Source organism: Rhipicephalus microplus, chromosome X (assembly GCF_043290135.1).
Source record: "Rhipicephalus microplus isolate Deutch F79 chromosome X, USDA_Rmic, whole genome shotgun sequence".
Taxonomy (NCBI): domain Eukaryota; kingdom Metazoa; phylum Arthropoda; class Arachnida; order Ixodida; family Ixodidae; genus Rhipicephalus; species Rhipicephalus microplus.
The window spans coordinates 408,324,500-408,350,590 of NC_134710.1; the positions used below are offsets into that span (position 1 = coordinate 408,324,500).

Below are 26,091 nucleotides of genomic sequence, written 5' to 3' on the forward strand. Positions count from 1 at the left end.
TTTAATGCACTGAAAAGTAATAAAATAAAGGAAAACAAAAAAGACTCCTCAAGATCACAGCGAGAAATCAAAACTGAAACGGAAACTTTCTTGTTTTGTTCCGATGGGGACATCTCGTAGGATGCCGTGAAACTAATTCACGGGCTGAAAAAAAAAAATGTTTCGACATGCGGCGTTGAACCTATGACGGTGCGCTGATGCTTCGCCCCGCAACTGTGCAATTAATGCACTCGGCCACGATTGCCACCGAGCCACTTGCGATAAGCAAGAGTTTATCAATATACTACAAGCATTTGAAGGACCGCGTTGCAAGAAACGCGTTAGGGAACAATGTTATGCGAATAGCGGCACGTTGAGAATGACGTCAATCGAAAGCTGGGTGTCAGGACTACATACAGTGCACTGACCATTATTAAAACCTGCTTAGTTTGACTGCAGTGAACTTTTTGTCCCGAAAAACAGACCACTTTTTTTCCATAGACTCAACGTTTCCATAGACTCCTATTGTACGATCTTTAACTGCTCTGGGAACCAAATTGAAGCTTACCCCAACATGATCGTTGCAGCCTTCTCATCTGTTTAGGTTCCCAAATGCACTTTGTTGTCTGCGTTTTCCAACATTCATCCTCTACAAATAATTATTCTAGAAATACTCACTGGTTCCATAGAAAATGCACTAGCTTCGAGCCAGGACCGCTAGGGGTGCTGGCTCTTATGTGTCCAGAAAAGCTGGATATGATTTGTTATATCCCGTTTCTACACTATTTTTGTCTGATGTGCATGGCTATCACGAAGCCCTTCAGCATGATGTCCACTGCCAGGCATTATGCAAGGCACAATAAAAAGTTTATTTCGATATGGAACGAAATTGAAGCGACACTTAAAGGCAATTATGAAGCCAGTTTGAATGTATAAAATATTAATCTAGAAACCTTACCAAGCTAGTTTTGTGTGAAAAAATGTGCTTACTTTAAAACAAAATCATGTTTCGAGGGTCCACATACTCCTTCTGTGCAGTCCAAATCATCCTCCCCTAGAAGGAAGAAAGATTTCGGGAACACCATCACCCCCCCTTTACTGCACAACTGGCAGAGGGTTTCTTGACTAATACAAAACTAAAAAGCCTTGTATTACCAAGTGGTGCCCATGGAGTAAACACCGTTCCATGGCTACAAAGTTTTTTTTTACTTGCTGTTTCTACAATCAAGTGAGAGCGCTAAAGCACTATAACTATAGTGGAAAAATAGGAGTGCACAGGCGATCAAAGTTTTTAAGTACTTGTGCTGCCTTTGCATTGTCATGTGACGGTGTCATAAACATCGCAGAGATATGATGTGTTCACAGCTTGCACTGTTGAACACGGTCCTCGCAGCCCACAAAAGCATCACCTTTTAGATTGCTGGTTGTTACTGAAGTAAAATAACCACTGAGGTGCGAGTTTCTACACAACTCAGGCTATCATAAAATGATAATGTGTCTCAGAAACAAAAGCATACATAGCAAGCAATTTGTTCCGCACTACAACGTGCTAAAATGAACTTTTCATAACAAGTAACCGAGAGCTAGTTAAAGAATTCTACAAAAGACAACCAACGTCATCAGGCTAGTACTAGAACGTACCTTTAGAGTCTCATCCTGTGTCCTACAGTTGCTGCGTTTGTTGCTTTGACAGTTGCTTCATCATTGTTTGTTAGTTGTCGTTAATGTTGTATCTAACAAAAAAAAACAGCCCTCAGATTCCCACTTCTTTCCAATAGTTGCTTTGTTATCTTGATCAGTAAAGTGCAGTTACCGTCAAAATAAATGTTTCAAATATACTCACCTTACAGTCAAGCCCTCACAAAGCAAACTATTTTGTACAGTAAACTCTTAGTAAATGGTCTGTTATATACATGGAATCGCTGCTTAAATGGAAAAACTACCTCCAATACGATTGGTTTAGTACTTGTACCTTCACCCTTGTTCCCCTCTCAGTAAGCGAAACTCCTGTTGAATAGAACACATTTTCCTGGTCCCTTTAGATTCCATTTAGTGAGAACCTACTGCACATCAAACAGTTGTCAAATACCCTTGAATGTGCCTTTGATATATATAAAATATTCAATATTATCGAAATGCTTATACTAGTACAGTTAACCCTGCTTATAACGAACCTCTATATAACGAATTCCTCGATATAGCTAAGATTTTGTATTTCCCGCCGTAACTCCATAGAAGCACCTGTATTTGTGACCTCTATGTAATAAAGTAACAGAGGGAGACAATCTTGATATGATTAATTTTTTCTACAGACAACCTAGGCATTTCACCCCAGATTTCAATAAAAGCAAGCATCTTTCGCGAGTGACCCGCCACCGCTGAAGCGCGAAGCGGTGACGATGCGCACAGCGCAGCAGGCGAGAGCAAACGTTTGGGATTGCACACGAGTGAGCGCAAGGTGGGCAGGCGCCTCACAAGTCGGTGCTGCCGTCGTCCTTGCCGCTGCAGACACACGAGCGCATGTGACCCTTCCCCTTCTAAACCAAAAACAAAAAAAGAGAATAAAAAAACTATTTTCGCATTGGCAGTGTGCCGCTTTTAGTTAGCCTCACATATGTGGAACCTCACATATATGGAATTTACAGAGTTTGAATACTTTCTACCTAAAACGAGGAAACTATAAGTGGATATTGAGGAGCCCTAATAGCGAAAATGAGAACGAAATAGACTTCATACTGAGTGCACATCCAGGCATCGTGCAGGATGTAGAAGTGCTTGGCAAGGTACAATGCAGTTGACCATAAAATGGTACGGTCTCGAATTCGCCTATACTTGAAAAAGGAACGACAAAAACTGATACGCAACAAGCCCATCAATGAGCTAGCACAAAGAGGGAAAGTAGAGAAATTCAGAGTCTCACTTCAGAACAGGTACTCAGCTCTTATCGAGAAAACCAGCCTTAGAGTTGACGCAATGAATGATAACCTGACGAGTATCATTATGGAGTGTGCAGTAGAAGTTGGAGGTACGATACTTAGGCAGGACACTGGCAAGATGTCCCAGGAAATGAAGAACCTCATTAAAAAGCGTCAAAGCATGAAAGTCTCAAGTACGACAGACAAACTAGAACTGGCAGAGCTTTCAGTTGATTAATAAGCGTAAGGTATTTGATGTAAGAAGGTATCACATGGAGAGAATTGAACACGCTTTGAAAAACGGAGGAAGCATCAAAGCAGTGAAGAGGCAACCTGGGACAGGCAGAAATCGGATGTATGCACTAAGGGACAAACAAGGCAAAATAACTACCAATATGGATAGGATAGTTAAAATAGCGGAGGAGTTTTACAGAGACCTGTACAGTAGCTGGGACAAGCCCAACCTTAATAAGAAGTAGCAGTAACCCAGATGACAACCCACCAGTAATGATAGAAGTCAGAAAAGCCTTGGAGAGCATGCAAAAACGTAAAGCTCCTGGTGAGGACCAGGTAACATCAGATCTGCTGAAAAATGGAGGACAGATTGTGTTATAAAAACTTGCCACCCTGTCTACAAGGTGCCTCCTGACGGGAAGAGTACCAGAGTCTTGGAAGAATGCCAACATCATCGTAATACATAAGGAGATGACAAGAACTTGCAGAATTACAGGCCGATCAGCTTGCTCTCTGTAGTATACAACCTGTTTACAAAGGTTATTGCTAACAGAGTAAAGAAAACATTAGAATTCAATCAACCAAAAGAACAAGCAAAATTTCAAACAGGCTACTCAACAATTGACCACATTCATACTATCAATCAGGTAATTGAGAAATGCTCAGAATATGGCCAACCACTATACATAGCCTTCATAGATTAAGAGAAGGCATTTGATTCAGTAGAAATATCAGCAGTCATGCAGACACTGTGGAATGAGGGCGTCGATGAAGTATATATAAACATCCTGGAAGAAATATACAGGGGATTAACTGCTACCATATTGCTTCATAAAGAAAGCAACAGAATACCAATCAAGAAGGGTGTAAGGCAAGGGGATACAATCTTCCCAATTCTAATTACCGTTTGCTTACAGGAGGTTTTCAGAGGCCTAGAATGGGAGCAGTTAGGCATAAGAGTTAATGGGGAGTACCTTAGTAACCTGCACTTTGTCGATGACATTGCATTGCTGAGTAACTCAGTGGACAAATTGCAACTCATGATTACAGAGTTAGACAAGGAGAACAGAAAGGTGGGTCTGAAAATTATTCTGCAGAAAACGAAAGTAATGTACAACATCCTCGGAAGAGAGCAGCGCTTCGAGATAGGTAATAGTGCACTTGAAGTTGTAGAAGATAATGTCTACTTAGGGCAAGTAATAACCGCAGAGCCGAACCACGAGATTCAAATAACCAGAAGAATAAGAATGGGATGGAGCACATCTGGCAAGCACTCTCAAATAATGACAGGTAGATTGCCACTATTCGTCAAGAGGAAGGCTTATAACAGCTGCATCTTGCCGGTACTTTGCTATGAAGCAGAAACCTGGAGATTTACAAAAAGGGTTCGACGATTGAGGACGACGCAGCGAGCAATGGAAAGAAAAATGGTAGGTGTAACCTTAAAAGACAAGAAAGGAGCAGAGTGGAATAGGGAATAAATGGGAGTTAAGGATATCATAGTTGAAATCAAGCAGAGGAAATGGACAAGGGCCGGGCATGTAGCGTGTAGACAGGATAACCGCTGGTCATTAAGGATAACTAACTGGATTCCCAGAGAAGGCAAGTGGGTTATTGGGAGACAGAAGGTTAGGTGGGCAGATGAGATTACGAAGTTTGCGGGTATAAATTGGCAGCAGCAAGTACAGGACCGAGTTGACTGGCCGAACATGGGAGAGGCCTTTGTCCTGCAGTGGAGGTAGTCAGGCTGATGATGATGATGTGGAACCACGCTGCATATGGAGGGCGCTTTACCGGATAGTTTTCCGTGGTATCTGTGTCTCCGACCATGTCGTTCGCTTTTGGTTTTCAATGCCGTGCGCGCGTGCATGGTTTCACTGAGCATGCATATGGCGACCCCCGACGATATTGAGCTTTGCTTTTTTTGTGCTTTTAATTTTTTTAAGCGCGGACAACCGTGTCATCACCACTGAGATGTCAGATTAGGCAGGATGAAAACTCTACGAGACTTTGGTGACAATGAATCTTCGGAGGTCGACTCCTCGTGCCCTTCGATCTTGCGCCGCACCGAGAGTTCGGAGGCTCGTAGCTTTCCCGATTAGCCGATTAGTTTCGGCAACAACACGACGGGGCATTGAATGCAATGCAATAAACGCGATAGCGAAAATTTGTAATGTTATAGGAAGTAAGGCTGGCAGCCAACTCTTTTGTATCCGACACCATGGAACTCTTACAAAACACTGGTGTGAGCAATGACAGGTGCTCCAGAGAGATGTGCTCTTTTCAGACAGTCCCTTCATGTTGAAAATGCACCAATACTTGCCGAGATAGCAAGCGTGCCAGCGATCGCGACCGCTCTTGAAATGAGAGTTTATTGTTGCTGAGCAATTTTTTCATGCTCGATCAAAACGTGTGGTTTTCTTTCTGTTTGGGCGTTCGGCGGCAGTTCGAACATGAGAGGAATGTTATCTTATGCGCCTTCCAGACAATAGAGATGGGCCGACTAATTTCATCTCTGCTTCAGCAGCGCTTGTGCGCTTTTGCCCGTCATGAAAGTTGAGATGCCTCGAGGCATGTTATCAATTCGGACTTGTTACGAAACATGGCGGCGATGGCAAAAACCTGCTGTGAGTGTCCATATAATTTCTACCGCAATAATAACGCAGTTGTTTACTGCTAATGAAGAGTTTTAAGTTAGCTCTGTACACAGTCTCCCTTTTGTTTAATTTCTGCATGTCATTTCTGAATTTTCCTACCAAATCTGCAGACAATGCAATCTCCTTTATAACAAATTTTTCCAGGAATTTATGGATTTCGTTATATCCAGGTTTAACTGTATACAGAACTCTTTTGTGATCTCCTTCACATTCTATATGTATCCGGGTTCCATAGCAAAACTTTATCAGTGTACCCTAACTTTCTATTTGTTTATTTAGGGTTCTTTTAAGCTCAAAATAGACAAGCACAAAATGAATTCACTACAGATACAAGAGCTGAATTGTAAGTAATGTATGAACATTTCGTGTATTTATAGAGAAGTGCATACAAACGATGAAAGAGCAGTGAACTGCAATAAAAAAAAAAAGACTTTAAAGGGGTTTCCTCATCATATAGACTCAATGATAGAAAACTACCAGCCATTAAGCTCACAGTTGGGAAAATTGTTGTACATTTTTTTAGTCATCTTTTAGATGTAGCTGAAGAGCCTACTTGCACCTGCACTAGATAGAACTCAAGCTCAACGTGACTGTTGATCCATATTCATCATCACTGCAGCAGCAGACCATCCCTGAAAGAGTTTATGCAGCTGACACACTAAGTTTTGGCAAACACTACTCTGGCCATAAAGATTGCTGCACTAGTGGATGCCATTGGCAGCGAAACTTCCATTTGTGCATCACCTGTATTAAGTTTATATGCCATGATTTGAGTTACAGTTGGCAACATGCACCATATCAAAGATCACCTTGACTATGAGATGCATAGACTGTCCTAACTCATGAATATAATAATACGTGTGTTATATAGGTATAATATTGAGGAAAGTGTACGTCTGTATAATATTATAACAAGGTACCATTCTAAATCAGGCAATGACTGCCAGAATGTATTTGTTGAGTTTTGCTGTAGTCATTTTGATTTTTTTCGTCGATGACAAATAACACTAACTGAGAAGAATAGGAAGAACCAAAAAGATAGCGCTCTTGTTAGTTTTCTCTTTTGAAGCAAAAACAATGGCAAAGCAAAAAAAAAATACCAGTTCCAAATTTTACAACTGTAACGTAAAAAGAACAGAAATAGAGAAATTCAGGAAATGCAAATAAAGTAGACTAAAAAAAGACAGCTTTAACAGGTGAAAGTGGAACCCGCATATTTCCCATAATGCATGTGATGTTCCAATTTTGAGCTACTGCGGCAAGTGTCCTTCAATGCACTTTTCAATGAATTTGCGTACCTATGTGCACTAAACCCTGGGAGCACTAGCAACTGATGGTTTAAGCAGTGGATGTACAACATCCTTCGAACCGCAGGTATCACAAAGCCTCAGAAACACTGGAACAGGCAGCCGATCGAAAACACACGTCGGTTATGTCCTGGCTTGCAGAAATAAGCAGCCCGATTGGATATTTGGAATGACTTGACGTTTTACCAGACCAGATTCTGCTGCGATGCACATTTTTTCAAACTTTGTCATGTCAGTTCTGACACGACAAAACATAGCTGCCACATTTCCTGTGTGCCCAGCGTGGTCAATTTCAATGTGTAGATCAGGGCTTTAAATTTTTATAACTCGTACTTTAAATTACATGTGTTTTTGAAAGTATAATAGAGAAAACGAGCTCCTCGAACAACTGTCTTAGGTTCTCCTTTTCTCAATTACAGTATAAGCTAATGAAACCAACAGACAATTAGGCCAAGATAAGCATGGGGGGCATTATTTATGGTTTATTAACTGCACTCCACAATTTTTCATTTAAATTGAAAGAAAGTAAAGGGGACGAAAAATCTCCTTCTCTGTTCATGCGACGCGAACCCACCACCTTGGAAATTCAGGTCCAATGCTTTACCATTAGAGCTACAATGAAGGGTGCAAAAAAGTTTTGCCACTATGTCAGCAACAGAATCTTATATCTTTTCATCATGTTATATCTTCTCTAATCTGCTGCCATGAAAAAAGCATGAATAATACATATACTAGACCATTTGTGAAACCTGAAAGTATGCTTCTCCACATGCTAAGCTTGATGTAACCAGAAAGAGAGACCTTGGCATGATATAATAATTTGTACACTAAAACACGTGCACTGGCAAAGTTGCTCTGACATTCTGTGCTGCCCTAATCATTCGCTCGGCTTTAAAAGTGATGCTAGTAAGAAAGTAACCATTATTGTTACAGCAAGCTACACGAGAGAGAAATCCTACCTACAGAATATTACAAACCATCCTTTTACAATGTACAAGTAGACTGCCATAATAGGCGAAATAGAACCTAAGGACAAGATCTTCACTGCTAGTGGCAAGCCAGGTTAGCTGGTCACCAATGTAGCAAAATAGTACATCATCCCAAGTCCTCACGTGCCTCAGAAAATCCCACATAGGTAAGTCTTTTGCTTATGTCTTTGAAATTCATACACAAAAGAAAGCCAGACCATGTATAAAATTATTTTTTGTAGGCCTGTTTGCTTCATCATACTCTTAAATTCTCCTCTTCTCATCTGCTTGTTCAAATTTCTGAGAAACCACAGGAAAGAATTCACAAAAAGTATTTACTACTAGATTATTCCCATGGTACTTACCACTCCAAGTTTGAGAATGATTTATTGATTGACATGTGAGGTTTAACGTCCCAAAACCACCATATGATTATGAAAGACGCCATAGTGGAGGGCTCCGGAAATTTCCACCACCTGGGGTTCTTTAACGTGCATCCAAATCTGAGCACACGGGCCTACAACATTTCCGCCTCCATCTGAAATGCAGCCGCCGCAGCCAGGATTCGATCCCGCGATTCGCGGGTCAGCAGTCGAGTACCTTAGCCACTAGACCACTGTGGCGGGGCATTGAGAATGATTAGTGCCTGGATGCCAAGATGCAGACGAGTCTCACTATGAGGAAGTTAACACTATTAAAAGATCTTACAGTAGTGGATGATGACATGAAGTGGTATTGGACAGTAGAGCTGAACAACTATGTATCAACAGGTTTACAGCTGATTCTTTTAAGTATCTTCTGTATCCTTTCTGTGGTATAAATTATAACTACACATATATTATTAATAAGAACTAACAGACAGTAATACCAGAGAAAGTATAGGGGATGTTATTGGAAGTAATTATTAATGTAAATGTGAAAAAACAAAAGTGGACGCAAAGATAACTTACCACCAGCAGGATCTGAACCTGCGAACTTCGCAGGTTCGGATCCTGCCAGTGGAAAGTTATCTTTTTGTCCACTTTTCTTTTTTTCACATTTACATTTATAGTTACTTTCAATAAGATCCCCTATGCTTTTCCTGATATTACTGTCTATTAGTTCTCGTTAATATTGTGTCTAACAAAGAAAATGAGCCCTTATACATACACTCATATCATATTGTTGCTCTAAGAAAATGGGGCACCGATACGAAAACACAATATCCTCGCATAGTGTGCTTTCCTCTTTATGAATACAGTTTGCTCGCAATAGGGGAGACCCGCTCAAGTTTGCCGGGCGACGCCAGCGCTTGCCTTTCCCCTGCCAGAAAAAGCGCACAACAGTAGAGCCTTCCGGCCCTTCCACTCCCTTTGACTTCCACGCATTTGCGAAGCACGGGCTGCACGTGAAACGTCCCTCATTCCGCGATGTCACCCCAACAGAAAAGGGGGTGACATCGCTGCGTCGTCAACTGTCACAATAACCATGCAAACACGAAGAGGTCGACTCCACCAGTGAAATTCTACCGATTCCCAAACCGATGGTACGAAACAAGCAGACGACAGAAATGGATTAAAGCAGTGCGCCGAAAAAAGTATGTAAACAATTTTTTTTTCATAAACATTAGCACGCGCACAATACATTCAAAATTACGTGTGTTAATTCCAGCGTCACCGTTTCTCTAATCTATCGAGTTACTGGGAGATGCACGTCCCCATCTTAAATGTATAGATTTTCAATGCCCGTCTTTAGAGCACTGTTAAAAAATAGTGAATAAATATTTTATGCTGCTACGATTATTCGATATTGTTGGGGACGTAGTAGTTGAAGCTGTGTGCACATGTGGTATTGGTAATGTGTTATATATTTTTAAATCTACGTAGCGCCGACGGAAGTGTGTGGTTGCCAAAAGCTTGGACAACTATGAAAAAAAGAAAAAAATGCATTAGCCGTTGTTGCACGTCCGTTGGCCGATACAGTGAACTAGTTGTTACTGAGTGTGCAGGGGCAGCCCGAACAACACGGTGCACTTTTGATACGTGACCAAGATAAAATGCCTTGATAGCAATGCGCTCTTCCCCTGCAGATTAGACACACACAAAAAAGTTTCTCTGAAAGCTGGGCGCTCATCATGATGGTACGCACGCTGTTCGTGAACTCAAAGTACCCGCGATGAGAACGGTGATAATGCAAGGAAAGACACGCGAGATAGATGTCAATTATTGTTGTGGGTCAGAAAGAAGCCCCAAATAGACCATTTATTTTTGAAGTGTTGTGTATACACCGCACGATAACTTGGGTAGGTGCTAGTAAATTAAGGTATCCCAACTAATAGCAGTCACCGCGCAAGAACCGCTTAACCTAAAGCACGAGAAGTGGCCTTACCCATCCATCCAGGAACAAACATAGTGCATAGTACACAGAGTAAACCAAATAAAACAAGTATATAATAATGAACGTACAGAAAGTTTGATTGATTGATTTGTGGGGTTTAACGTCCCAAAACCACCATATGATTATGAGAGACGCCATAGTGGAGGGCTCCGGAAATTTCGACCACCTGGGGTTCTTTAACGTGCACCCAAATCTGAGTACACGGGCCTACAACATTTCCGCCTCCATCGGAAATGCAGCCGCCACAGCCGGGATTTGAACCCGCGACCTGCGGGTCAGCAGCCGAGTACCTTAGCCACTAGACCACCGTGGCGGGGCACAGAAAGTTTTATTCACCTCTAACGTCGTAAACAGCATCGTCTGCTACAACTTGCTTCGCTGCCTTTTCACTAAATTGCTGCCACGAAAAAAATCCTCAATTGCGGCATCCTAATGAATGTGGACAGAGCGCACCACACGCGATGCGAAACTCTCAAAAACACGTGCAGAACGCGTGCAGCGCGCGAGCAAACAAACGCGTTTTCAAGGCAGGTTGAATGGGACAGCGGAGGGGCGAAGACTCGAGTAACCAGTTTTCTCCCCGCATTGACTGACAGCGCCACGCTCCGCAGCGCCTCCCTCGGCATGGGTCTCTCCTATAATTCAAACTCTGATAATTCATACTTTTGGTTGATTCAAACAAAATTATATTTTTGGTTGGTCCTCTATTTTTTCAGTGTATTTAAAGGCCTCCTAAATCGAACTTCATAATTCGGTTAATTCATAATTTTTGCGGTTCTATACCCAAAAACATCTGCCGCTTTACCACTACAATTTTAAAAATTTGCATGCTTATATAATCTTAACAGTCTAAAAATGAAAAGTAGGCACCTCAGGCCTTCAAGAAAAAAGGCTTTGCTAGTAAACAAATGTTTCAGACAAAGCGTACATATGGTAAACCGCGATGCTTCTCAAATGCTCTAGAGAGCTTTGTGCTGAAGGCAGATATCTATAGCAAAGAAGAAGTTGGCAATTAACGATTCCTTTAGAAGGTTTGATCAGCAGTAAATGGCCAATAAACTTCTAGACCTTACACCTCTGCTTTGTGTTTATTGCATGCCCTTAGGGTATAAAAATACTTAAAAACTTTTAAATATGATAAAACCAATGCCCAATCATAATGTGTAGTGTCACCTCAACCAGAGTCATCTATCTGAGAACTTCTGACTATTCAAACAAACTTCAGAGAACCCTTCGAGTTTGAATTAACGAGAGTCAACTGTACCTTCTAAAGGAGACATTCATGAAAAGGCCAATAATAAAAGCAGTGTTGGGTGACTGAATTCATTAATGACCACAGTCAACAGTTGCCCTTTTTCTTAAATACAACAATTCTCGAGCAGAAAGCCCGAGAGATCGCCATGCAAAAGGATGTTGAGAACTTCGTCCTAAGCGACGGATGGTTCAGCCGCTTCAAAACACCCCATGGCCTAGTCTTCGAAGCAATCTCAGGTGAGAGTGCTGCAGTCAGCTGGGACATTTGTACCGACTGGCAACAGGCACGATTTAAGGAAATTTTGATGAGCTTTGAGCCACGAGACGTCTTCATCGTCGACGAGATGGATCTTTTTTATTAGGCGCTTCCATCAAAAACTCTCACCTTCAGAGGCGAAGCCTGTAGTGGAGGAAAACACAGTAAAGATCGCATCACTGTGCTGGTCGGTGCGATGATAGCAGGAGATGAGAAATTGAAGCTGTTGGTAATAGAAAAATCAAGGCCCGCACAGTAAAGATCGCATCACTGTGCTGGTGGGTGTGATGATGACACATGATGAGAAATTGAAGCTGTTAGTAATAAAAAAATCAAGGCACCCACATTGTTTCAAAGGCGTTTGACACCTTCCCTTTGCACACCATGCGAACGAAAGAGCGTTGATGACCATGTCTATTTTCGAAAACTGGCTATGGGAGGAAGACGCAAGATTTACGAGGCAAGGCAGGAAGGTTGTCTTCATCGTGAATAATTGCCTAGCCCACTGTCAGGTTGAAAGACTTCAAGCCATTACTCTGGAGTTCTTGCCAGCCGATGCAACAGCAGTGATCCAGCCGATGGAACAAGAGGTTATTCAGAACATTGAAGTTCATTATCGCAGACAATTGCTCCATTAAATGCTGCTTTGGGCAGACAGTGGGAAATGCGACAGCATAGATTTATTGGCAGCCATCGGCTCGTGTCTGGGAGCAAGTGAAGGCAACAACAATACATATATGCTTTCATCATGCTGGATTTCAATTGCAAGAAGCAGTACCTAATGAAGAAGAAAGCTCTGCTGAAGCCGAAATTGATGCAGTATTCAGTGAGGTCTTGCCGTTTGCCCCTTTCACGCTGCAGGACTACGAGTCAATTGATAAAAATGTTCGTACCTGTCGTGACGAGACTGTCGAGGAAATGATTGTCAAAGTGCAAGATGAGAATCAACAGTCCAGCGATGAATGTGATGACAATATTGCCAGTGTAGTGGTACCACCAAACTGATCAGCTAAAGAGGCTATTGTACGTTTGCAGCGCTATTTTGAGCATGCGGCTTGTCCAGAATTTCTGGCTAGTTTTTCAAGCATGGGTGCGTACCTTGTGAAAAAACAACTCAAGCTTGCCAAACAAACCACCCTTCAGTCCTTTTTTTCTCCTACTCATCCTCATAAGTAAGGTGAGGTTTATGCAATTTGAATAAAGTTTTTGATTCACTAAACAAGTGTACTTTGCTTAAATAAAACTTCTGAAAAATGGAACAATTTTATGGATTCCCTTCGAGTTCTGTTCAAGAAGAGTCGACGATAATTCAAATGCATCAGTATCTACAGTGATTATTTTAAACTGGGAGCCCCTGGTTTTAATTACTTCCTGAAGAAGCCAGCCTCAAGTGATCATGTGTTGCAAAACTGAACTAAACTGAATATACAGAGATACCAAACAATGAAACAACAGCATTTCTCATCAGGTGAGAATGCAGATGCCTTGCCAGAACACTTGGGCAAGCTGTAAATGTTGCTCGTAAAAGCATAGTAGGAGAAATGCATGGTAATGAAAATTACTTGTTACTTTTAGTTTTGATTGAGTTATGTCTGCCGTGAAAATCAACGCACAGTAAAACCTTGTTGATTTGAACTCATTTTGAAATCCCACTTAATTTGAAGAGTTCTCACGGTCCCGTATTTGCAACGTAAGTTTGAGTGAATGATTTGAAGTGGCGGCCAGCACCAATCCCGTAAATTTGAAAACTTTGGGCGCGATATGCCAATTAACAATCCCGATTTTGTCATGAGTCAGTGGAAACAACGGGCTTTTAAAACCACAAGGCAATGAAACGTAGCAATTCTAATGAGTGGCCCCTGATGCAGCCCAGCCTCGTGACTTCCAGCACAAAAAAAAAGGGGGAAAAAAACCGTCTCGTGGTCAAGTGAACGATCTTGTGATCGCGAATTTCACCCGCGGAAAACAAGACAGGCTTCACTGCAACATAGAGGTGGCGCGGGGGCAGCATATCGCAAGTTTTTGCGCTATGTCTGCGTGTCATGATTTACCGATTCTTTCTGGGATTGTAACGAAATTTCATAAAGGCAAAATTCACGATCTATGCCAACCTTCAATTACCGGTGGCTCCAGCAATCTGCGTACTTGCACTAGTGAATGAGTTCTTGCCTGCAACGCCCACTTCGAAAACTAAGTTCCAAAGCTTCAATGATCATGTTTTCCAGCCAAAACATAATACGAATTTCGTCACACCGATCATTATTAAATCCTTTATTTTACCAGAAAGAATAGACGAATAGTCACATCATGACGTGCTGACGCAGCGAGGATCAAGCGACATGCTGCCCACGTGTCACTACTTTGCAGCAGTGAAGCACGTCTTGATTTCAGCAGGGACATTCTAGTTGATAACGAAGGCGGTTTTTTTTTTCTATTTATTTTTTTTGTAGCAGCAGCAAGGCCTGCCGTTCCTCCGTGTTTGCGGTGAAATTAAGACCAGGTATTGCGAGAAAACATGACCCTTGGAGCCGCAAACTAGCCGGCACAGAAAATGATTAGCCTTAGCATTAGTTTGAATAATTTTAAGTTCCTTTTTGGATTCTACTATTTGTATGTACTGTTATTTCAAAAACCCCTTAATATGAAGCTTTCTCGCGGCCCCAGTCTTAAATTATCAAGGTTGTACGGTGCTTTGCAGCACAAATAGCATCATATATTTGGATAGTAAGGCTCACCGTTTCCATTTCCCATATACGCATGTCGGCGCTTGCTTATGGCATATCACTGACTGACCGACCAATTCTGTTCGTGGTGCCAGCCCGCTGATCCTAACTTCAATTAATTTAAACAACTTTATAGTCTCCTTTAAGTTGGCATTAATAAACTTTTGCTGGATATAATTATTATGTGTTCAAATCTCAATTTGCATGAGTACACCTCGTAGTTTTGACACCCAGAATTTCGAATGCCAGAAATTATTATGCATGAAGAGCTCGTTCACAGTGTATAGTGCCTAAATGCTCCAGTCGCATGGCCCGCGTGCAGGATAAGCATTCAGGATTGGTTGAAAAATTGCTTGTTCATGCATTATCAACAGTTTCCCAATAACCATGGACAAAATGGTTAGCCATCAATAATGAAAATCGCACGCACATATTTATTTAAAAAAAAAGATTGACCCGTGCAATCTTTTGTAGGATGATGTATACATATGTACAAATTGGACGCAGGAGTATATCATGTTTTCATTGCGAATAAACGCCTGTTGCAAGTCTGATGCCAGTCCTGTAGTATGTGTTTTGTCTTAGTTGTTTGCGCCTTTCAAGTTTACTCTGTATTTACTTTAGATAGGCCAATTATAAGGGGGAAAGTCGGTCCCACGGCAGCATTTGAAAGCTGTGTGTACTTGGTGCTAAAGTGAAAATGTTTTGAGCCATAAACACTGCACTGTCATTTGAGCATGTGAAATATACGCTTTGGCACATAATGAATGCAGTGAGTCATACAAAAGTCGTATTGTAGAAAAACGGCACAACTAGTGCAGTTGGACCTCCACTCCGAGCTGCACAATCCACTCACAGCTCACCAAAAGGCCTTCAGCAAAGTGTGCACCCACCATGCTGTTGTCATGCTGTGGCTCAGGTGGACAGGAATAGCCACTGAGGGACTCTGGAGTGTCTTCCTGCCGAAGAAACTGCAGCTGCTGGTAGTGGGCCCACTTTGACATGTAGCGATCGAGTGGGTGGCCACCTTGCGCAGACTCCTTGATTTTGCGTACCTCGCGTTGAAACTGGGAACGCAGATTGGCCCACTTGGACTTGATGATAGATTCTGTGGCGTGGGCAAGAAAGTCACTGTGAGCCATTCTCATTTCTCAGAAGCTACTGTCTCACAGCCCCTGCACACTGCTATGTGTCAAACAAATCGAGTTAACTGAATGGAGAGTACGTGAAACCAGTACTTCGAAGCCCTGAACATGGCACACCAGCTCCTAAAAATGGTATCAGGGTGGATTATGCAGTAAAAAGTATTGCTGCAAGCTACAGTTACAGTGATGTAAAAATTTCAAGGCATATCAAGAGACAAAGTCACAGACTAAGAACATGAAAACTAGCAAGTTGAATCTTCAGAAATAACCAGCACCCGCAGTTTAAAGCAACTAAAAATGGTTTAATCACTTGCTGAATCCAGCATATGATCAGAAATATTGTCAACATTCTTTGCAAATTCATATTGAAAGGAACACCGAAGAAAATTCCCAAACAAATTTCACAATTCGTGAAGCAAGCTTTTAAGCATGTTGATTTTCAATTCTTTATATTATGGAATATGATTATAGAAAAATTAATGAAACCCACTTTTAAAAGTTTTACACTAAAAAATATGAATGCATGGTTTGTACAAGCTTTAGAAAGGAATCTGCAAGGGTATTCAAAGACTTTCAGGACCCCGTGAAAGCTTTTCCTAAAGTGTAGACTAGCATCTAAAGAGACACTTGCTTACTACACAGAAACACTTCAAAAACACTATAGACAGTTTCACTGAATAAAGACACAAGAACAGTTTGGAAATATTCAGCGTCACCAGAACTTTCTAGTACCAGATGACTCACGAGTTTGCCTGCTTTACTTTTATTTTACTACGATAGCAATTACCTGGACTATATATATATATATATATATATATATATATATATATATATATATATATATATATATATATATAAAGGCACAACGATACAACATTAAAAAAAATGCCAAGGCACCCTGCCACGAATTCGAATTAGTTGCACCTCATTCCGCAGCCCGCTGCATTAACCAATCAGGCCACATCGTGGTTGTCTTTTTTTTCTTTAATACGTAGAAATGCCATGAAATATTGTCATATACAATTGCCTATACAATTCATCGTTTCAGAATTATGCTAGCACACATGCACAAGACAGTTTTACACAGTCCACTGAATGTTCAAAAGTCCGGTAAACAAGCACACGCATCCAAAAGTGCAAGCCACCCTAGAACAGGGTTGAGTCTCAACAAAACTACACACATTGGCTCCTTCTGTAAATCATGCGGCTCCTTAATAATGAATGAAGGCCCAATACTATAATTAAATCATGTGACACATTATTGTTGGCAATCTTTTTGAACGGTAGGATTCTAACACTATGAGCTGTAATTGAAAATTCTTTTTTGATGATTCTCTCAAGAATGTTTCAGAAATGACAAGCATCATAGCAATGAATGAAATAATGCTGGATTGTTTAGGGCTCGTTGCACAGTCTGCAATTTACAGACCAGGGCACTTATATACCTTTTTCATGAAGCCACGTCTTTACAGGTAATATGAAGATGTGTAGTTTAAAGAAAAACATTTTTTCTACTGGTTATATACACACTTTATGTATATGATAGAAGACATCATGACCAGTGTGAGATAAATATTGCTGTCGATAAACAGGTTCAGGGAAAAGGATGCTGACAAGTGCAGCAGCTAGTGTCATTTTGTCTACACTGTATAGATATGAAGTGAATTTTGCTTTCGAAAACTGCATAGCCTCAACAATTTTTTTAAAGAAACCCCACAATTGCAATATTTCAGGAACTTTTGTCGTGACAAAAAGAAGAGGGAAATGGTTAAAAAAATGGTTCCGGATAATAGCCAGAAGAAATGGGTGACACACATCGTTAAGGTAAAAAAATTGCATTTCCAGTTATCGTACAAACAAATGCACAAGACTGAGTTCACCCTTTTCAAGTGAAAGAAAATAGTTGTGTCTTAGCATGACTTTCCATGAAGAACTCCAATAAACCAGGCAAATATCCTGTCAAATCCCTGGATGCTACTTATCTTAGTAACGGAATCTCTCTCTCTATCTCTCTCTCTCTCTCTCTCTCTCTCTCTCTCTCTATATATATATATATATATATATATATATATATATATATATATATATATATATATATATATGACATTTACCACTGGCTTGGTGTCACTGTACATAAAAGAAACATTCCTTTTCTTCAAGCATGTTTCTTTTAGGTCCATGGACAGTATTAAACAATTTTCTTTATATTAACCACCGGTTTCATGGCCAATGCCCCATGGTGGGTGGGAGCCATAATCAAGGAACAAGCAAACTTCTCCCACCATCCAGCTGCTTCTGGCGTCAATGCTCTCACAGTGACAATCTGAGGTGGACGTTTTGGTGAAGTGCGTTGGAACTGTATTTCCTGCTACAGTCGCCAGTATGATCGATGTCCGCTGACACCAAGGAAGGAAACGCCGAACTAATGCCAGCGAGAACACTTTAAGTAGTTCGGTCTTTTTGATGCCACCACGTGTTGTATGAACACCTGCGGAACAGCTCTAATGGAATGCTAGTCACGGTGAAAGAAGGTGGGCTCATACAAGTACCCAGACACGGGAAGAATGTGCTGCTGCGCATGGGAGAAATGCTGCAGTTCAATGCAGATTCTACCGTGTTCACTACATTTCATATGGTTTCTAAGTATCCCAGCCTAACTTCGTATAACAGTCCGATGTGTTGATATCCCATTCATTGCTTCGGACTTGTGTCGAAACTGTAATATTTTCAAGTACTAGACAAACATTGACCAATGAACAACACTTTTATGCATAGTTTACTCGACAAAAAGAGAAAAATAAGGTGGACAAGTTTTTTGTTGTGAAGTCATCACAAGATCAGTGAAGAAATTAAAAAAGTATAATAAGGCAAACTGACGAATGAAGAGAGGAAATAAATGGCAGGATACGGTGCGAAAAAATTTGTGCAATAGAGCACACAAACCAGCACCAATCTCTGTTGAAATCGCGCTTCACATCCACGGGTTGTGGCTGCACAACATAGCAAAAACATGACTGCTCGTGGGGTTTTGGAAGCGTCCTTCATCAACATACAAAGTGACGGCTGTGTAAGTGATGCCTCAACATCGGTCTACAGTGCATAGGTGTCATTTTTGATGAATAAGGTGCATTAGCACATGATGTTCCTGGGCACGTATTTGCAGCCATGTTCTGCTTACCTATTTAACCGACGCTCTACAGTCAATAAAAACAGTTACACTCGATTGATTTAGTGTTCCTTCTTTGTGGTGTCCTTTTCTATTTTAGCGCTATTTTTTCCTGCCTAGAATGAGCCAACTAGCCCCTAAAGACGTCCTGATTGATTAAACAAACCCTTGTGGCCATAGATGCTTGTGGTAGCTGTAGTGGTTAACGGTGAGAGCAGAATTGAAGAAAGCGATGTGACAGCCAGAACAGTCATCATTTAACGGATGCCCAACTTGTGCTATGCTTGCCTACTTGTGACATGCTAGAGTATTGCATGCCACTGCCCGACTAGACAGAAATGCAACGTGCATTGTGTCTACACTGTTCACAGGCCGCTATTCTTTGCGGGCTGAGCACAAGTGTTGAACGCGGAATTACAGCCAGGTGCCACATAGCTATTTTGGCATGCTATGAGCGAAGCCGACACTAGGGGCAATGCCACCACCTGGAATTGTGCTAACGCATTGATGACATTGCTCTTCTCCCATTGAAAATGCACAATTCCAGGTGGTGACGCGTAGACACGACGTGTTAAAGAACTAATTATGGATATCATGATCATGTATTCGTTACTTAACTTTATGAAAAGCGCTGTGAAAAAACAGTGGCAGACATAAAAAGTGTATTTACAAAGCTTCGAGAGTATGTGGTCATGGCACAGTGAGTAGAATGCTCAGCCTCTGTTGATGCAGGCTTAAAGGTCATGGGTTCAACTGCCGCTTTTTTTTGCTTTCTGATGCTACATATTTTTTGGACGTCATTTCCGTGATGGCAATACAACACTAAGGTCTTGATGAACCCCGACAAGAAACACTTTTATGTTAAAACAGCTGCATATGCCACAAGCTTTCTGCAACACTGGCCAACGTATGTGAACAGACGTTGTTTAAAGGGGCCCTGCAACACCTCTCTATGAAGCCATAGAATGGGTTCCCTATAAGAGGTTATTGTCTCACGAATGCACTGCCAAAGAATTTTTCAAATCAGTCCAGTACGAGCTGAGTGACTAAGATTTGTCACATGCTGCAATTTGATCCGCCCTTCTCTACCCAATGAAGGTGCTGAAAACTACACAGTGAGGGATGGCACAAGGACACCTTAAACGTCACGCGCGCCTCATGACCTCAAGCAATTTTTTCTTTTCTTCAGATACGCGGCTTTTCAGTGCGGTTGTGCGCGCATGCGTGAACAAGTCTTAGCCTCCCGTGTTGAACCCTGTAACGACCGAGCGCATCATGATCAAATCAGCCAATGGCTGTGACGAGCAGCCAGCTGTGACGAATCAACCAGCTGTGACGAGCAATTTTAAAGCTCCTTGCATTATTTGTTGAAAGAACAGAAAGCAATTTTTAGCCAACTTTAAGAATTTATTGTAAGTTCCCGGCCACATGCTGTGCTATATAATTTAACTCACATGTTCTCGGGAGCCTCTACTACTGATCGGCAGCATTTTCTGACCATGCTTGAAAAGTGATGCAGGGCCTTTTTAAATCTGAATTAGTGATGTTGACTTATAACACAGGTGTGAAAATTTCGGCCTGTTGTCAGTTTTTTTAGCTCCTTTTTCTATTTGAAACAATCTGTAGTAGTCTTCGTATTTGCCTCCGCAGGTCTGTTTATTATCCCCCCTATATGGCATTTTCAGTAATGTGCAAAGTAGAGGCCGAATGGCACCCAACCTGGACACGCACACTTTTGTCGTATCGGGCACCCTGCTCTGCCTTGCGCACGCATTTATTGTGACATTGTACAGGATGATTGTCCATTATATTGCCGGTACCGTGCGTGGCATCCATGGGCTCTCATTCTTAAGCTCCGGGACCTAATGTCAGAGTTACGCATGGTGGCAATCACGAAGCAGCGTTGCTAGTCATTCGTTAACTACCCGGTCACAACACAATCACATTATCTGGTACTTCTTATGCTTCATTATGTAGTTACTTTGGGCTGGAAACCTGAATCATATTTTGTTAAATTCTCCTTTCACTCGTCACCAAAGAGGAATGTATGTCATACATGCGAAATATAACGCTGGGCACATTGAATGCGATTGCCACGCAACATGTGGTTGTAAGTGAGCACTGTAGACCCATATTCAATCGGTTCCAGTAAAATAATGAAACACCCACACAAAAGGGTCCAAGTTCAATGAAGTTACGAAGAAATGGTGATGTTTGCATGAAGATCATGAGTAACTAGTTTAGCACAATCAAGCACAAGTCACTACACACAGCTGTCGTAAATATGCGTGCAGGCCGCAAGCTTTTGATGACACAAAGATTATGCATCGAAACACCCAGTTCACTGCTACCAGACACCATAATTATTTTCCATTACTCCACTGGTATTTAAACGGTCAAGAACAACTCCTCAGGCATGGAAAAAACACATCCTATAGATAGCAAACACACTACTATGAACATCTCAACTAAATCTTGCAGTCATCTGATGGAAAGAGAACTTACAGGCACAGCGCTGAGTTTCCATTTTTTCAGGTGCCCTCTTTTCGTTCAGAGGCCTCTCATCCTTCTTTTCAGAGCTGCCTGCACCAGCTGTCTGACAGCGACCAGCAGATTTGTTTATGTGTTAATTAAATATACTTTCAAGCTCTGGAGGCACAACAGAAAGAAGTGGGGATAACAAAATTTGCAGGAAGAAAACAGAAAAGTTAGAGGGCATTTTGTACGGCAAGCTTGAAGACTTTTTTGTCCATTATGAAGGTGAAAGAGGCTGGAAGGTGGTTCCGGGTGGTGAATGTCCTGGGAACAAATGAGTCGCAGCACAATTCGGTGCGACAGGATGGCAGGTCCACCTTATGGCGATGATCGGTCCTTGGTGATATGGAACAAGGTGAACAAAACAGGGCATCCTTCATATGCTGTTGATTTATTGATTTGTGGGGTTTAACGTCCCAAAACCCCCATATGATTATGAGAGACACCGTAGTGGAGGGCTCCGGAAATTTCGACCATCTGGGTTTTTTTAACGTGCACCGAAATCTGAGTACACGGGCCTACAACATTTCCGCGCCCCGCCGCGGTGGTCTAGTGGCTAAGGTACTCGGCTGCTGACCCGCAGGGCGCGGGTTCAAATCCCGGCTGCGGCGGCTGCATTTTCGATGGAGGCGGAAATGTTGTAGGCCCGTGTACTCAGATTTGGGTGCACGTTAAAGAACCCCAGGTGGTCTAAATTTCCGGAGCCCTCCACTACGGCGTCTCTCATAATCATATAGTGGTTTTGGGACGTTAAACCCCACATATCAATCAATCAATCAACAACATTTCCGCCTCCATCGAAAATGCAGCCGCCACAGCCGGGATTTGAACGGGTAAGCAGCCGAGTACCTTAGCCACTAGACCACCGTGGCGGGGCCTTCATACAGCTGTTGTGATAAATTTTGTGAAAAAAGGTTAAACAGGGTGTCTTATCAATTTATTTTTTCTGAATTTCCTGGCTCTTCCAGATTTTCTATGATGATTTTTACCAAATTACATGACCGTTAAGTCGGCTTGAAAAATTCTTTGCCCTGGAAAGAAACCCTTGGGTGGTTAAAAAAAAAAAAAAGCACTCGCATAAAGTGGAAACCATGCCGCTTTATTATTAGCTCCCTTGGTTGAAAGTATCCTTTGCAATACATACAGAATTAAAAGACAATAGATGTGCATCTACAAACAGAAATACTCATGCATTTGCATTGGCAATGGTTTTACTGTTTTAAAGGTTCAGCCTGTTGCTGTAGCATAGAAACCTGAAGCTGAGTGTCTTTCAACAGTTTCCATGTCTTGTGATCCAAGTGCTTTCGCACTAGCCACAGTTCTCTTCCTTCAGCATCTGAAACCAGATTTATGCGCAGGGGCCCAACTTCCCAGCCTTCCAGTCAGATATCAGCATGGGTGTCTGTAGTGACGGTTGAAAAAGTTTTGAGACCACTTGATACTGGCCAACAGGTAACATGCAATGAGCCGGAGGCACCGCAGTGAGGAAGTGAGCAAATGGCATGCTTTTGCTCACTTCAGCCGGTCTATGAGCGGAAATGTGTAAGGTTGCTAGGGCAGATTTACGTCACATATGGAATACTGCGTTTTAGACAGCACTAACAAGAAGTGCCCACCTGAAATGAAGATTTTCAGTTTCGCAGTGCGACAATGCTTCAGAGACTTGCGGCAACACTGGATTAGCAATGCATGCACGTGGTGTGAAGCAAGTGATACCTTAGGCATGTTCACAAATTACATGTGAAAGCTAGTTCGCTGTAAACTCCAAGTGCACACAAGTTAACTGATATTTTTGCACAGCTGATGGAATCGAGTGGCAGCCGGCAAAGTGATCTCGAGGCTAACAGCACATCTAACGCAGAAGGAGAAAACAAGAGGACATACAGCACAGTGTTGTGCCGTGTGTCCTCTTTGCTTCTCAATATTTCCAGTCTGAATTTCATTCGTGGAAAGCAATCGATAGATCTGAATTTTTTCTTTTACACTCCTGCTGTTTTTCTGACCACGCGCCACATTTCGATCAACTGTGCTGTCCGCAAATGGGAACATGGAAGTGGTCATGCGACATGAAACGTCAAAGCTGAAACGATGCAGAATCTGCTTGATTTATTGAAAGAACACGCCATCACATTTCCTGCTAATGATGTTTAGGGTTTTATGTGAGATTATTTACATTGTGTCACCATTGCATACAGTAAATGCAAGAAGTTTTCACCTGCATGTTTAAATTTAGCGCGCTAGGCACACCCGTCCGTTGCAGCGCCAATCTGGTGGAGTCCTCGTAAATGTAATCAAGGTTATTGCTTTCCAGTGCCGGCGACGCGCTGCCCCGTTCCAATACATTGCAACAACACGAGAAGAGCTCTGACCTCACGTTCATACACTGATCAGTACTACGCCGAAAAAATTCCCATTCAGAGATATGGAAGTTCCCTATTTCGCGGATTTTCCCCTGTAAACGTTGACCAAATTCCCAGCATATTTCCCTGCACAACAGTACAAACTTACGCCCCCATCCACACACACAAACCATGGTTACACGTGTCTCACGTACTGGCGACTTTCGAAATTACGACTACTCCCTCCATTGCAGCACAATAAAAGCATGACTTCAATATTTCATATAATGTTAGTACACTGCACATTGTAGACTTCAAGTCTAACACCAATAGTGAACTAAAAATCACTCCACGTAAATATCAGAAACAAATCTCGAAGGCTATGCTTGCGTGGTGCATGCCCCAGAACCGATTAGAGCAGATGAAGGCGCACTGTGACCGCTAATTATCAGTCGCCATAGGAGGATTTAACCATTCATGCAATTTCCTGCAATTTTTTCAATTTTCAAAATTTGTTTTATTGTTTTCTTGTACAAGACACAAGAAACAAAAGGATGTTGGGGCTAAAAGCATATAGCCTGACAGAAGACCCAACACCCTTGTACACAGTTCGTACATTAAAAAAATAAAATAAAAAACAGCTTTCGCGGCATCCAGACCTTCATGAACAAAAGAAGCAACAGAGCAAAGAATAGCTGACAAAAATATCATGTCACATTGAATCTGACTGATTATACAAATCTTGTAACATGCTTACTACATAAGATACTTAAATAACAATCACTCAGGAAGGAATAAGACTAGAACATTAGAGACATGTGATACATACCATTATATTTTATAGATAATAAAATACATGCAGTACAAGATTTCTATCGCCCGACTACTACCATTGCTAACATCAGACATTTTTAGGATCTATCAAAAAGTATGTTTTCCTGCATTAGCACTTCTTTAACTTGTACCTTAAATGCTTTTTCTGTACAGTCAAAATTAAGCTTATGTTCTAATTTGTTTAGTATGCAAGTTGTTTGATGGGTAAAAGTTTGTTTACCAATATTTGTTCTTGTTCGCTGTGGACGCCGTAAGATTTGGCGGATCGGATAAGTGTGTTGTCTAGCTCCTTCGTATCACGAAGGAGATAGACAACACAAAGATAACACGAAGATTCCTTTTTTTCCTTTGGCTCAAAATAACAGGCAAAAATTCTTAGAAAAAGGGAAAGTTTTCTGCATGGAACATCACTGACATTGATCTGAAAGCTTGTTACAAAGCCAGTTCGAATGTCGCGCTTTCTAGTCTTTGCAACGACAGTTATGGTGGCTGTCAGCAGATGCCGCCACCTTAGCGTAACGCGCCCGCCAATTTGCGCTTAGATTGTTTAGCGTTTGTCGACACGCAGAAAAAACGACCACCTCTGTCCGCTACTGCAAACGCGTGTCCTCACCTGTGAATCCATGTCCCAATCGTTCGGTGATTTCTCGCATCGCCATCTCCTTGACATGCCTGTTGTGATAATGAATGTCTTTGGAGTTCCACAGGCACGGTCGTTCTTCGACGAGAGCGATCAGTTCCGATTCGATGTCGTGCGTGAACTCGCCCATCGCGGATCATTAATAGGGATACCCTGGGTTCTGCGGCTCCGAGCACCACAAAGCAGTCAGGAACGGCAGAAACGAGAAAAGCTAAAACCGGCGATTTAGTGAATAGGAAGACAAGACTCGATGGAGTAACGCAGTCTTTATGCCTTGCTGTTCGCAGTGGCGATAACGATAGCAGCGTTTTGCTACGCATATCCACCACAAAAAACACGTTCGGAGAAGTATGTATGCAGAATAGAGGCAGAATTCTCGTTAAAAAATAGGTATAGAAACAAAATATGCACGTTCCTGGGTTCAATATGAACTAGAGGAGCAGTAAATTGCAACAAATGTTGTTTCGGGTCATGCACAATGCGTGTTTGACGCTGTCTGCGAGGTCGTATTGTGTGTCTGGCAACAGCGTCTGCCGACGTTGTCTGCCGCCAGCTGTGTCCGCGTCGTCTGCTACGGAGCACGGGGGAACACAGTCAGCTGCGTACGCGTCAGTTTCAGCAGTGCAGTTCGGTGGCACCTCGCGTGCTCTGCGAATTGTCTGGTGTTTCACCATCATTCAGCGCAATGTCGTATAATCACCCTCACGATGTATTCAATCGAAGCTTGTTGAGAGGTTTGAGCGGCTGCGGCGTCTTGTCGAAA

At 41.9% G+C, this 26,091-nt stretch overlaps 1 protein-coding gene across 2 annotated transcripts in view; it reads right to left on the minus strand.

Moving 5' to 3' along the window:
- The window catches only part of LOC119160969 (uncharacterized), a 71,508-nt gene extending 45,872 nt beyond the window's left edge, over window positions 1-25,636 (minus strand). The window contains exons 1-2 of one of the 2 annotated variants that reach the window (XM_037413263.2): window positions 25,302-25,636; window positions 15,563-15,777 (exon numbers count right to left, since the gene is read on the minus strand). In XM_037413263.2, coding sequence (XP_037269160.1) covers window positions 15,563-15,777; window positions 25,302-25,458 — 372 coding nt within the window. In that variant the 5' untranslated portion in view covers window positions 25,459-25,636. The remainder of the gene's footprint in view (window positions 1-15,562; window positions 15,778-25,301) is intronic. The other variant, XM_037413264.2, reaches the window with a different exon arrangement.
- Between the last annotated feature and the right edge of the window lie 455 nt (window positions 25,637-26,091).